Source organism: Oncorhynchus nerka, unplaced genomic scaffold (assembly GCF_034236695.1).
Source record: "Oncorhynchus nerka isolate Pitt River unplaced genomic scaffold, Oner_Uvic_2.0 unplaced_scaffold_36___fragment_2___debris, whole genome shotgun sequence".
In the NCBI taxonomy this organism is placed as follows: domain Eukaryota; kingdom Metazoa; phylum Chordata; class Actinopteri; order Salmoniformes; family Salmonidae; genus Oncorhynchus; species Oncorhynchus nerka.
Window position 1 is genome coordinate 132,268 of NW_027040318.1, and position 15,059 is coordinate 147,326.

At 41.9% G+C, this 15,059-nt stretch overlaps 1 protein-coding gene across 1 annotated transcript in view; it reads left to right on the top strand.

Moving 5' to 3' along the window:
* LOC115142852 (solute carrier family 12 member 5-like) overlaps positions 1–15,059 on the top strand; it is a 112,100-nt gene that overhangs the window by 81,246 nt on the left and 15,795 nt on the right. Inside the window, exons 21-26 of the mRNA XM_065016475.1 lie at positions 298–429; positions 745–852; positions 3,374–3,505; positions 9,763–9,962; positions 10,337–10,351; positions 12,103–12,236. Of these exons, the coding sequence (XP_064872547.1) occupies positions 298–429; positions 745–852; positions 3,374–3,505; positions 9,763–9,962; positions 10,337–10,351; positions 12,103–12,236 (721 nt within the window). The remainder of the gene's footprint in view (positions 1–297; positions 430–744; positions 853–3,373; positions 3,506–9,762; positions 9,963–10,336; positions 10,352–12,102; positions 12,237–15,059) is intronic.

Below are 15,059 nucleotides of genomic sequence, written 5' to 3' on the forward strand. Positions count from 1 at the left end.
TTTACAATGACGGCATACCCCGGCCAAACCCGGACGATGCTGGGCCAATTGTGCGCCGCCCTATGAGACTCCCAATCATGGCCGTTTGTGATACAGCCTAGATTCAAACCACCTGACGCCTCTTGCACTGAGATGCAGTGTCTTAGACTGCTGCGCCACTCGGGAGCCCAACTTGTATAACAGGTTATAGATGAGCAAGTTACAATGGTCTTTCCTACCGACAGGTGTGGAGGAAGTGCGGATTACTGTATGACAGGTTATAGATGAGCAGGTTCCACTGGTCTTTTCTACTAATAGGTGTGGAGGAAGTGCAGGATGCGCATCTTCACCGTGGCCCAGATGGACGACAACAGCATCCAGATGAAGAAAGACCTGACCACCTTCCTGTACCACCTGCGTATCGATGCCGAGGTTGAAGTGGTGGAAATGGTAAGACGCCATATCTGTCTATGACCGTTTCACATGTGATGAAAGATACACAATGGGAGTTTACTTGTTAATTGTTTACTCCAAATGTAGTCTTGAATGTTGGCTGTATGGATCATATTACATAGTTGATATAATATGAATCGTCATTGTATTATGTATGAAAGTGTGTTAGCTGTCTCCCATGTCCCTTGCAGTGCTGCTGTCCATCCAGTAGACTGATGACACCAAACACAAAGTTGTCCATATGACATCCATAGGATAGCTGGTGTATCTGTCCATCCTCAATACACTAACCCAGGCCTTCTCCTCTCTCAGCATGACAGCGATATCTCAGCCTACACCTATGAGAAGACCCTGGTAATGGAACAGCGATCGCAGATCCTCAAACAGATCAACCTGACCAAGACGGAGCGAGAGAGAGAGGTAAGGGTTGCAAAGTTACCGGTAATTTACCAAAGTTACTGGAATTGTTGGACATCTATGGCAATCTATGGTAACTTTGGTAATTTATACCTTTAAAAACTGTATTCATATATGGTATTTATTTTGTATATCTGCATTCAAATTGTTTCTAGTGGATAGACCATATGGTTCAAGAGAAAATAGACATATTCATGAAAAAAGTATCTAATCAACAATTGCATTATTTTCTATAAACTCTGCAACACTTCAAACAATTGACTTTTTCACAACTACCACCAGTTTGGCAACAAATCATTTACAAATCATTTACAACAAAGAGTATATAAATATATATATATATATATTTTATAATCTTCTTTGATTATTTTACATGTGATAAGGCCGCACAGAGGGGCAGAGACAATTACAGACACCTGTGATATCTTGTGATAAACAACATAAAATCCTTGAAAGTTACCAAAATTCTGGTTGTATACTTGTAATATTACCGTCCCTTTGCAACCCTAGAAAGAGGTACCACTTTACACAGAATTACTAGAATGGATTAAGCCTTTTGATTTATTTTTTACATTTAGGCCAGATAAGATTGATTCACTGTTTAACAGATTTTGTCCCCCCAGAAAAGTGAGCCGAGCGAGCGAAAAAAATTAAAATAATAATAAATAAATAGGTGGATAAGGAATAACAGCACTTTACCACATTGTCCTAGGCTATATGGACATGAACAATAGGCGAATAATTCAATTTCAGACTGATTTTCATTAATACACAAATTAACATTAATTAACATTATTCACATAGGATCTATAATAGAATGCAATATTCTATCATATTAAAAAAAAAAAAAAATAATGTATTATTAAGTTATGTATCATGAATGTATTATCAAGTCATTAATCTGCATATTTGTATAGCCTAACAAATTCAAGACTGATTGACAATAAATAATTGTAAGCAAATTAAAATGTTGATTAGGCCTCTCATAGACTAGGCCTTATAGAAAGAGGGTCAATCAAATTAGGTCTGCCAAATGAATGTGGCATTTGAAAAAAATACATAAATCCAACAATAGAGTATAACCTTTAATCCTAAAAAAAAAAATTGTTTATAACATGCACAATTAGAAGCATCAATATATATAGAGAGCAAGTATGACTAAATTCGAGACCAGTAACTTTGCTCACTGCATCCTCCTTCAATTGTCTCTTCTGGCTGCCATGAAAAGCCCCCCCTACTGATCTGCACGAAATGTGTGCAGTGCCACTGGCGATGTACTGTACATTTATTGGACATGCTAGCTGTTCTCTGCTGTGCATCATCACAACTTATCGGTTGGCCTACTACTACTGGTAGTACCGGTAAAATGTAAATTGTGAATCACAAATCAACATACAGCTGACACACTTCTATTTCATCAATCATTTTGACTTCAATTTGGTTTGCACTTCTTGCACTGCGTCTTTGCTGATGAATGCCCTGATCTTTGGCCAGTCAATTGGTTAAATTACATTGTTGTTTCGTCTATTAATCGCTTCTAATATATCTCAAAATGGTGCAATAACCATGAATTTAACCTACTGTTTGTTTATAATGAGGGACGTCCCACATTTAGTAGGAATTTGCACTGGCTTCAGCCATGACGGCATGAGAGAGAAATTAAACATCTGCAAGTCGCCTGCAGGTGCAAGAGTGTGTGTTTCACTGTCCAATCCGAGGCTCGAACATGATCTGAGCGCGTGATCTGAAGCTGTTTGGTCTCTTGGGCATCAATTTGGGAAAGCCTCAAGGGAGAGCAGACAGAGCATTATAAACAAAGAGCCGCATATATTGGCCAAAAAATAACACATCAGATTACCTTTCTTTCAGTGTGTGGTGAAAAGTGAGGCGGGGAATCCATTAAACAGTCATTCAACTTGGTCTGGCCTTACCATGTCCCTACTGCACGTTACCCTTTGCAACACATCAATGGACCATGTCTGAAAAGCCGGTTTGGTTTCATAAAGAGAAAAACAGACAAGATATTGACCATGTTGTAATGACATTAGCAATCCTCAATGCTTCATTTAACCTGGAGACTATAAAGCCTGTGTGTGTACATCCAATATGTTTCCTGATGCTGGGTAAACCGATCAGGACATAAGAACATAAAGACTTAATCTCACAGTATTGCTGCACCCAAACATAATTCAATTGTCTACATTGACAGACAATGTTCTGAAAATGTCAATGTTCACATCAATGTTCATAACCTTGTTTTGTCTCCATGTAAACAATACCAAATAATAAATGTGTCATGTTGTGATGATATTAGCACTCCAATGGCTAATTCACACTATAGGGCTGACCTGAACAGAACTGTGCTGGTTTGCATATTTCATTTTTTCCTTGTCTTCTCTAGCACGATTCCAGCAACTACGATGGATGCAAAACCAGGCCAGCCCAGTACAGCTTGGCTTGGCTAAGTTCAGTTTGGCTCAGTAGTGTGAAATGCTTTAATCGGCTCTTTGTCTTCTTTCTGCAGATCCAGAGCATCACAGACTCATCCCGCGGATCCATCCGGCGTAAGAACCCGGCAGCTGCAACCACCCAGATGAGTGTGACCGAGGAACAGCCCGGGGGGAGCAGCAAGGAGGAGGAGAAACCCGAGGAGGAGGTTGGTACTGGTACTGTCCAGTCAACAGAGCCACATTCACTCTAACCAGGGTGTATCATTAAGAATTAATGCTATGAGGCCAGCGCTGGGAAAGACTTGAAAGCAGAGTAGTCAATTGACTTGTGAGGGATTGTGATGTGATTGTGAACTACTGGTGTATAAGCATTAGGAGATCAGTGGTTTTGACCCTGGGGTGGTGGTTTTTCAGACTTCCTTAATTTTTTATGCTGTGAAGATAATTGCGGTCAGGCATAGTCAAGGAATGGTTAGGAATGATTAAAGGACTGGTGTTGTGAACCACTGGTGTTGACATTGGGAGGTCAGTGGTTTTTACCCTTACACGGAACCCAAACCGGCTGCGCGCGTGCGCCATCGTGTGCTATTGTGTATAAATTTATTTTGGCCCCCTACACCAAACGCGATCACGACACGCGGGTTAAAATATCAAAACAAAATCTGAACCAATTACATTCATTTGGGGACAGGTCGAAAAGCATTAAACATGTATGGCAATTTAGCTAGTTAGCTTGCACTTACTAGCTAATTTGTCCTATTTACCTAGCTTGCTGATGCTAGCTAATTTGTCCTGGGTATAAACATTGAGTTGTTATTTTACCTGAAATGCACAAGCTCCTCTACTCCGCCAATTAATCCACACATAAAACTGCCAACCTAATCGTTTCTAGTCATCTCTCCTCCTTCCAGGCTTTTTCATCTTTGAACTTATATGGTGATTGGCATCTAAACATTCATATTATTACCACGACAACCAGCAAAACAGTTTGTCTTTCTTTCTAACCAATGAGGAGATGGCATGTGGGTACCTGCTTCTATAAACCATTGAGGAGATGGGAGAGGCAGGACTTTTAGCGCGATCTGCGTCCGAAATAGGAATGACTTCTATTTTAGCCCTTGGCGTCGCAGACGCTCGTTGGCACGCGCGAGCAGTGTGTGTGCAATAATTGAATAACATGGATTTCTACATTTATTTTGCGGCGCTCGCGCATGCAACATGTCCGGTCTGGTCAGCATGTGAGGTAGTGGTTTTTCAGGTTTCCAACTCGTTCTACTGGTGGGTGGGGATTTAGGCTTTGAGGACAGTTGCAGTCAAGCACAGTCCAGGAAATAGTGTTTAAGAGGCTGGGTTTGTGAATCGCTGGTGTTGACATTAAGAGGTCAGCGACCCCAAGGTAGTGTTTTTTTACACTTCCAACTCACCTTACAGTGGGTTTTTTATATATATATTTTTCTTTAGGTCAGGCACAGTCAGGGAATGGTTAAGGGATAAGGGAAGACTCACACAGGCTCTCGACTGGTCAGGGTGTTTCTTGCAATTTATTGGATATCAGGATTTTTTAAATTTAACCTTTATTTTATCAGGAAGTCATACTGAGACCAAGGTTTATTTGACAGATGAGCCCTGAATTCCATAAATTACAGCAAATAAACACTTTAAAATATAAATCCAAAATGTAAGCAGAAGGAAAAGCACAGTCATAAAAAACAAACACATTCATCAGTAATAAGGGCCTCAATCAACTTTCTGAATTGCCCTAGAGGGCAAAATAAAATGTAACCACCAGAATAAAATGTAAGAACATTTTGAAGATTGTTCCACAAATAAGGGGCAAGAAAACTAAAAGCTCCGGAGAGACCAAAGGAATTTCCAGAGTCAGCCAACTCTGAGACTGGGTCTGGTAACTCTTATGTCTAAAGATAAGTTAACATACACTTAGGTTGGAGTCATTAAAAATCGTTTTTCAACCACTCCCCAAATTTCTTGTTACAAACTATAGTTTTGGCAAGTCGGTTAGGATCTACTTTTTTTGACAAAAGTAATTTTTCCAACAATAGTTTACAGACAGATTATTTCACTTATAATTCACTGTATCACAATTCCAGTGGGTCAGAAGTTCCTTTAAACAGCTTGGAAAATCCTGGAAAATTATGTTGTGGCTTTAGAAGCTTCTGATAGGCTAATTGACATCATTTGAGTCAATTGGAGGTGTACCTGTGGTACTTATTTTCCACCATAATTTGCTCCTACAGTTGATTTCTTCAAACCAAGCTACTTACCTATTGCAGATTCAGTCTTCCCAGCCAGGCGCAGGTCTACAATTTTGTTTCTGGTGTCCTTTGACAGCTCTTTGGTCTTGGCCATAGTGGAGTTTGGAGTGTGACTGTTTGAGGTTGTGGACAGGTGTCTTATATACTGAATACAAGTTCAAACAGGTGCCAATAATACAGGCAACGAGTGGAGGACAGAGGAGCCTCTTAAAGAAGAAGTTAGGTCTGTGAGAGCCAGAAATCGTGCTTGTTTGTAGGTGACCAAATACTTATTTTCCACCATAATTTGCAAATAAATTCATTAAAAATCCTACAATGTGATTTTCTGGATTTTTTCCCTCATTTTGTCTGTCATAGTTGAAGTGTACCTATGATGAAAATTACAGGCCTCTCTCATCTTTTTAAGTGGGAGAACTTGCACAATTGGTGGCTGACTAAATACTTTTTTTGCCCCGCTGTATCTAGGAACGTCGACTGAATAATCTGCTTTCTACTATTTAGTAAGACGCAGGACCTTTTTCTATAGAGAAGACCAGTTTTATTCTCAGCTACCTAACTAACACATCAATATGCTTTTTAAAAGACAGCTTTTCATCTATCTAGATGCCAAGATATTTGTAGCAGGGACATGATCAATATGGACACCATCCAAAGTACATATGCTTAAATGATCACTTATTTTTATGCGCTTTAGAGAACAACATATACTTAGTTTTACCTGCATTCAGTATTCATTTCAGGTCAATAAAGTATTACAGTCTATTCACCACCTTGGCGATTGTACCAGATATAATCATGAGGTAAAAATATGGGTTAATTATTCAGCATTTAGGGGGGCAGAGAGCTGCAGCAAAAAAAAATAGATTGAGCATATCAGCTCCAGGGGAGTTTTTACATATATTTTCAGCAAGGCATCTAGCACATCACAAATAGTAAGTTGTTGAAATGAAAATATTCACTAGAAGTTGACGGGTTAACCATCGAGTCAGCTGAGGGCTTGCAGATTGACTGACCAGGGTCAACGACACCACTGTTTTTCTCAAATAAAAAGCCTGACGAGAAAAATATTGTTAAAACCAGACAGAACTTGCTTAGAAGAGGAATTTGTATGTTGCAGTGCATTTACTGTTTTCCAAAAGTTTACTGCATTTACTGTTTTGCAAACGTTTGAAGGATCACCAGCAGAGTCAGAGATGGAGCTTAAAAAGTAGCTTGATTTATCTTTGTTATTCAAGATAGTACATCTGTTTCTCAACTGTCTGAAAGATTGTCAGTCCACTACAGAGTCAGTTTTCCTTGCTTTGGCCCAGGCCTGATTTCTCATCTGAATGAGCTCATATAACTCAAAAGAAAACAAAGAGTTCGATCTATCTTTAACTCTGAATTGTTTAAAATGGGCATGTTTATCTGCCATAGGAATAAATATTGAAGATACATTTTCGAAAGCCAACTCAGGGTCAGGAATACAGCAGAAAGTGGCTAAATCAGAGTGGAACCAGGGTAAATCCCAGCAAGAAATAAATGTATATTCTGGTTTATGGCCACATCTACAACCAGGAGTTCAAATTTCTTGGGAACAGAAATATTTTAAGATTGGGATGCCATGAAATTAGATTAGAAATATATGCCCACTCCTCGTCCTTTCTGTAATCTGTCACATCTAAACACATTAGAATAATTTACTTCAATATCTTTATCAGAGACAGAACCATTTAACCATGTTTCCGGGAGAACCAGAATGTCAGGACATGAGTCCTGTACCCAAATGTCAATTGTGTCCATTTCTGTGACCATTTAGGTGCTTAGCCCAGGACCCATATGAAATGTAAAGTTAGAGGGAGTATTAAGATAATTCCCATCAGAGATAACAGGCATAGGGTCATCTGCAGTAATTTGTTGAGTGAGCTGAGATTTTGTCAAGGTCCCTGTCCGACCATGTGAGAGCAAAGCAGACTGAGCATTTGACAGACCTCCGCCAAGTTGATGGATGCAGGGGCTGGGGCGAGAACTGGGAGAACAGTGTTGACAGAGCTCAGTCCAAATCAAATCAAATGTATTTATATAGCCCTTTGTACATCAGCTGATATCTCAAAGTGCTGTACAGACACCCAGCCAAAAAACCCAAACAGCAAGCATTGCAGGTGTAGAAGCTTTCTAGGAAAAACTCCCTAGAAAGGCCAAAACCTAGGAAGAAACCTAGAGAGGAACCAGGCTATGAGGGGTGGCCAGTCCTCTTCTGGCTGTGCCAAGTGGAGATTATAACAGAACATGGCCAAGATGTTCAAATGTTCATAAATTACCAGCATGGTCAAATAATAATAATCACAGTAGTTGTCGAGGGTGCAGCAAGTCAGCACCTCAGGAGTAAATGTCAGTTGGCTTTTCATAGTCGATCATTAAGAGTATCTCTACCACTCCTGCTGTCTCTAGAGAGTTGAAAACAGCAGGTCTGGGACAGGTAGTACGTCCGGTGAACAGGTCAGGACCAGCCACCATAGTCACAAGGAGTGGAGCTGCTGCAGGGGACCAGAGTGGCTTCCAATGCTCCATTCTGGGTGTGCACCGGAGGTCTTGCTGGGGCTCTTGTTGCAAATTTGGGGCTGCCATGGGGGGCAGAAGTGTCCCAGGCCTGTCCTGGGGATGGGAGTAGGGAGGGTGACCAAAACTAGCCTGGGAGGAAGGTTGTGGGGGGAAATGAGGAGGGGGTTGTGGAGAAGAGTGTGTCTGGCGAAGCTCCAAACTATCAGCATATGTAGGCTGATGATTTGAATGATACATGGTGTGGACTGCATCATGTGGTGCAGTCCACACCACCTCGACGGTGTTTTGCCAGACCCTATGGTAGTGGTCAGTGCTGTGCAGAACTGGGCTGAGTTGAGTTGGGCCTGGTCTGGTAGAGCTGTGCTGTGCTGTGATGTGTCAGGTCCGGTAAAGATGTGCTGAGGTGGACCGCGTCTGGTTAAGCTGTGCTGTGAAGGGCCGAGTCTGGTAGAGATGTGCTGAGGCGGACCGCGTCTGGATAAGCTGAGCTGTGAAGGGCCGAGTCTGGTAGAGATGTGCTGAGGCGGACCGCGTCTGGTTGAGCTATGCTGTGAAGGGCCGAGTCTGGTAGAGATGTGCTGTGATAGACCGGTCTGGTTGAGCTGTGCTGTGATGGGAAAGGTCTGGTAGAGCTGTGCTGAGGTGGGCTGGGTCCAGTAGAGCTGTGCTGTGATGGGCCGGGTCTAGTAGAGATGTGCTGTGAAGGGCCGGGTCTAGTAGAGATGTGCTGTGAAGGGCCGAGTCTAGTAGAGATGTGCTGTGATAGACCGGTCTGGTTGAGCTGTGCTGTGAAGGGCAGAGTCTGGTAGAGATGTGCTGTGATAGACTGGTCTGGTTGAGCTGTACTGTGATGGGGCAGGTCTGGTAGAGCTGTGCTGTGCTGTGATGGGCAGGATCTGGTTGAGTTGTACTATAATGGGCCAGGTCTAGTAGAGCTGTGCTGAGGCGGGCCTGGTCTGGTAGCATGAGAGGGAGGTTTTAGGGGGAATTGAAGAGGGTGGTGTGGAGGGCAGTGTGGCTGGCGATGCTCCAAACTCTGTGTGAGGCCTCTTTTACTGCATATGGCTTGGGCATAGCTCAATGTATCTGCATGCAGTTCCTGGGAGAGAAGTGGTGGAGGGTGGTGTGGGGGGCTAGTGTTGCTGGCTGTTCTCCAGTCTCTGTGAAGGGCCACCGGGTGCAGGTCTAGGAGCGTCTGATTTGTCTCAGGGAGTTGGTGGCTGGTCTGCTGCTCCTGTGAGGTGAGGTGGACAGGCCACTAACAGCAACATCTTTTAACATCCTGGTGAAGGTGGGGAAGGTCTCTTTGTACAGCTGTACAATGCACTGCAGGCCTGTGTTTTTAATGTGTGTAACATTAGGGAAAAAGTCAGTCTGCCTTTGAATTTCTGTCCTTGATGAAAAGTCATAGTAAGGTGAGTAGGCTACAGATGCGTTGATTCAAAAGTTCCTTTTCAGACCTTTTTAATCAGCCCAATTGTATGACTGACCGCCAACATCAAGGCCTTCTTGATAATGTCTCTCTCTTTCTCTCTCCTCTGACCCTCACACTCACTCTGTTATTCCACCTCGCCTCATCTCACCTTGTCTCTCCCCACCCTGTCTCGTGATCTCAGTCTGTCTCTGTCGCTGTGTCCCCTCCCCCTCAGGTCCAGCTTATCCATGACAGCACCACCCCGGCCAGTCCCATCAACCCGGCTACCCTGACCCCGGCCACCGAAGGGGGTGCCCAGACCCCAGGGTCTGCCCAGGTCCAGATGACCTGGACAGAAAAGGCCGATGGTGAGCTGGCCAAGCCGCCTGGCGCCTCCACACCGGAGGGTATCAAAGACATCTTCAACATGAAGCCGTGAGTGTTGTTTGGCAAAACTGGTTTATAGGCCCTGATGAAGACCCGAGTCTTAAATAGTATACAAAGTCTCTTTTCACCTAAAAAAAACAGGTATACTCCCATGTTGGCACCGAAAGTTCTTGAAGAGTAACATTCTGATTGGTGTTCTCTTAATAAAGGGATAGTTCACTCCAAAACGATATTTTAGTATTTTGTTCATTAATCCACTGTTAATACAATCCCATGTCAGCAGTTAAGTTTTCAAAAAAGAGCACTTTCAACACAGAATTGTTTTTATGGTGTTCTCTGTATTAATAGTGCTCTTTTTTGAAAACTTGACCGTTTGCATTCTCACCTTTAATCTTGTGTTTCTCTCCCTTGTCATGCTGCAGTGAGTGGGAAAACCTGTAAGTATTTCTGTAGCTCAAATGTTGGTGGAGCTTACATAAAACAGTGGTCTGGAAAACATAGTAATTTTGTGGATTTTATTTTAATTTTATTTATATATATACAGTTGAAGTCTGAAGTTTACATACACTTAGATTGGAGTCATTAAAACTTGTTTTTCAAACACTCCACAAATGTCTTATTAACAAACTAGTTTCGGCAAGTCGGTTAGGACATCTACTTTGTGCATGACACAAGTAATTTTTTCAACAATTGTTTACAGACAGATTATTTAACTTATAGTTCACTGTTTCGCAGTTCCAGTGGGTCAGAGGTTTACATACACTAAGTTGACTGTGCCTTTAAACAGCTTGGAAGATTCTGGAAAATGATGACATAGCTTTAGAAGCTTCTGATAGGCTTATTGACGTCATTTGAGTCAATTGGTGGTGTACCTGTGGATGTATTTCAAGGCCTACCTTCAAACTCAGTGCCTCTTTGCTTGACATCATGGGGAAAATCAAAAGAAATCAGCCAAGACCTCAGAAAAAATGGTAGGTCTCCACAAGTCTGGTTCATCATTGGGAGAAATTTCCAAACGCCTGAAGGTACCACGTTCATCTGTACAAACAATAGTACACAAGTATAACCACCATGGGACCACGCAGCCGTCATACAGCTCAGGAAAGTGACACGTTCTGTCTCCTAGAGATGAACGTACTTTGGTGCGAAAAGTGCAAATCAATCCCAGAACAACAGCAAAGGACCTTGTGAATGTGCTGGAGGAAACAGGTACAAGTGTATCGATATCAAGAGTAAAACGAGTCCTATATCAACATAACCTGAAAGGCCGCTTCTCCAAAACCGCCATAAAAAAGCCAGACTATGGTTTGCAACTGCACATGGGGACAGAGATCGTACTTTTTTGAGAAATGTCCTCAGTTCTGATGAAACAAAAATAGAACTGTTTGGCCATAATGACCATCGTTATGTTTGGCGCAAAAAGGGGGAGGTTTGCAAGCCGAAGAACACCATCCAAAATGTGAAGCACGAGGGTGGCAGCATCATGTTGTGGGGGTGCTTTGCTGCAGGAGGGACTGGTGCACTTCACAAAATAGATGGCATCATGAGGCAGGAACATTATGTTGATATATTGACAACATCTCAAGACATCAGTCAGGAAGTTAAAGCTTGGTCGCAAATGGGTCTTCAAAATGGACAATGACCCCAAGGATACTTCCGAAGTTGTGGCATAATGGCTTAAGGACAACAAAGTCAAGGTATTGGAGTGGCCATCAGAAATTTAAAGGCAATGCTACCAAATACTAATTTAGTGTATGTAAACTTCTGACCCACTGGGAATGTGATGAAAGAAATAAAAGCTGAAATAAATTGTTCTGTCTGCTATTATTCTGACATTTCACATTCTTAAAATGAAGTGGTGATCCTAACTGACCTAAAACAGGGCATTTTTACTAGGATTAAATGTCAGGAATTGTGAAAAACTGAGTTTAAATGTATTTGGCTAAGGTATATGTAAACTTCCGACTTCAGCTGTACATTTCCTCAAGGATTCCATAGACCAAGTCAGCAAAGCAAAGGTTGCATTGGTGAAGGAATTAATGAGTGAAAGAGTGACCATTTGTTTTAGCTGTTTGTGAATTAGTAGCCTGAAAAGGTATTAGTTTCACTGAATGCCTAAACATAATACTGCATTATGAACAAATTATGGTTTGGAGCTCAGTAGCGGCCATCTTGTTTATTCCAACAGAAACCAGTCCAATGTGAGACGCATGCACACAGCACTGAGGCTGAATGGTGTCATCGTGAAGAAATCCTCAGAGGCCAAGCTGGTGCTCCTTAACATGCCCGGGCCACCCAAAAACCGAGCGGGCGACGAGAACTGTATCCTTCTTTCTCTATCGCTCTCTCTCACTCTCAGGGAACTTCCAAGGGTGGTCATGTTACAAACAGCTCTAGCCTTTTGGGGGCTCTAAGCAAGATTTGGTTAGGGGTCTCCCCACCTTGCGGCAAAACATTTTAATGGCCCCCCGTCTTGGCGACAGAGAGAACATTTTTTGTTTTAAAGTTCATTTCCTGCAATTTCACAATTTTATAACAAATTGAATGCAATTCTACTCATTTTGCCATGGGGTGGAGAGACATTTTTGCAGTTTTAAAGCAAATTTCCCAAATGTTGCACATTTTGCCATGGCTTATTTCATGTTTGTATGATATCTGAGTGAGAATGACTAACAAAATCAATGGGGGCAACTGGAGTTCAGGGCCCCTGGGCACGTGTCCTGTGTGCCGGTTTGGTATTTGGCCAATTTTAGATAGCTGGCTACCAATCAAAAAATGTACGTGGCAAATTGTAAACTAATTGAGAGACTGACAAAACAAGATAAAAACTGCTGATGCACAACCACATTGCACCTGGTGTAAGATAGGTTTAGAGTTTAGGTGAGGGTTAGAGTGAATGGTGGAAATCGGAGTGGTTGTTAGAGAGCGTCTGAAGTTGGACTTGGCGTCCATTTTCACACTGTATGGAGTTATTTGTATTTGTATTTATTATGGATCCCCATTAGCCACTGCCAAGGCAGCATCTACTCTTGCCTGGGGTCCAGCAAAAATCATACAGTCATATACATTATAGTACAATTTGTAAACATTAAAATATATTTTACAACAGATTTCACAACACATTAAGTGTGCGCCCTCCGGCCACTATACTCCAACACACACTCCAGGTGTAGTGTGTATGTTATGTGTGTTTGTATGTGTGTGTTTCAGTGGAATCTGGTGACTTGAAACATTGACGAGGATGGGAGACCCACAGTATAGGCATGGAATGAACAGAGACATTTAGACAAAAGAGCTAAGAATGAGTTAGTCCAAACAAGGAGTAAAATCATTGATGTGTAATAATGTGATTGTGTTTGTGTGTGTGATTGACGCTACATACAGTAATCAGAGAAAATTGATAGGGGTGCTCACAGTGCTTGGAGAGAAAACATTCAATGTGCCAGTGGATAAGCGGGGCCATGAGATGTGGCTTCATGTCAGAAGGTGGGTGTAGCTGGTGCATGAAGTCAGGCGCAGGAGAGCAGAATGAGTGAGCAATGTACTTTACTCAAAATAAAGGCACAAGGTAAACATACACCCGTCGAAAACCAGCCACAACGTACCGAATGAACATAGAAACAATCACGCACAAAAACATGGGGGAAGCAGAGGGTTAAATACATGAACATGTAATTGGGGAATGAAACCAGGTGTGTAGAAAACAAAGACAAAACAAATGGAAAATGAAATGTGGATCGGCGATGGCTAGAAGACCGGTGACTTCGACCGCCGAATTCCGCCCGAACAAGGAGAGGGACCGACTTCGGCGGAAGTCGTGACACTTCATTTCAAGTCAGGAGAGAGTTGACAATGCTAATGGAGTGGTCATCACCTCTTAATCAGGGAACAGGATAACAGATACTTTCCATTACAGCTGCGCCATCGTAGGTTTGGGCAACGAGTTTCTCTATGAAGTTGACACATTAAAGTAGCCCAAGAAACGTTCCTGAATAAATCCCTGATCATCCACATACCTGACAATAACTGACAATTTTTCCCCCCTGAGGTCTGGAGTTTTTCCTTATCGTTAACCTAACCAGGACTCTGGATCCTATAAGGTATAAAAAAAAGTTGTATATGGACTATGATGGGTCTAGAGCTGTGCCAGCCGGTTATTGTCAAGCGTTGGTCTCACGGTAATTGACCGTCAATTAACATAAACACATTTAGCATCTTTTGTCTACCACACTCTTGGCCTACGAGCCACTAATGCAGACCTTTGGAACATCTACATTTTAAAAAGTGTAATAAATCCATTTATGAGACACAATTTGGTTAGAATTCCATGCCATTATTTTATATAATTTTATAGTATGAAGAATACAATTGAACAATGCTGAATAAAGTAGAAAGGATATTTTCCCCCAAACGATTTTGGTGAGTGTGCACATGTAGCTATTCTGTGTTGAGAGGTTAACAAAGAAATAGGTACTCCTATATATGCTTAATTTAGAGGTATTATTGTAACTTTAGTGGTTCTACTAGGTTGGGCTATATGTTTACATTTTGAATACATTGTAAGGCTACATGATGCGACTCTAATGGTGATTTGAAAAAAGCCTTGAAAGGCATGAGCTCTGTGTAGGCTGTACAAATTTCCTGGCGATATCCCCTTTGTGTGGCCGTAACACACCCTAAAAAATCCATGCCTTTTATGACCAATGGTCGTGCTCTGAAGCACCTCTTACTCACATGGCTCTCCATCACATGATCGGGTCTTTCTCAGGCTACAAGTAAAGACCGGCACTTTGGGGACGCAACTGCATTCGTCCTTATCCAATTCCGAGGTGCATATTGAAGATATTGAAAGAACTTTCCACATTTACTTTTCATCAACCAACAACATGAGTAGGCCTAACGAACAGCAAAATAACTAGCCTATGTCAATCTACTATCCCTCATAGTACAAAAGTTGACCTATTCTATTCTGTGTGAGAAGTAAATATTCCAACATAGAATGGGACAGTTGTGGGATGCGATAGATCCCAAATTAATACATCCACTAGCATCCCAAATTTTTTTGTTTACTTACGCAATGAGGCGGACGCAACCGATTAGAATGTTCAGCTTAAAATGTGATAAACTATTGGGCTATTTCTTCAC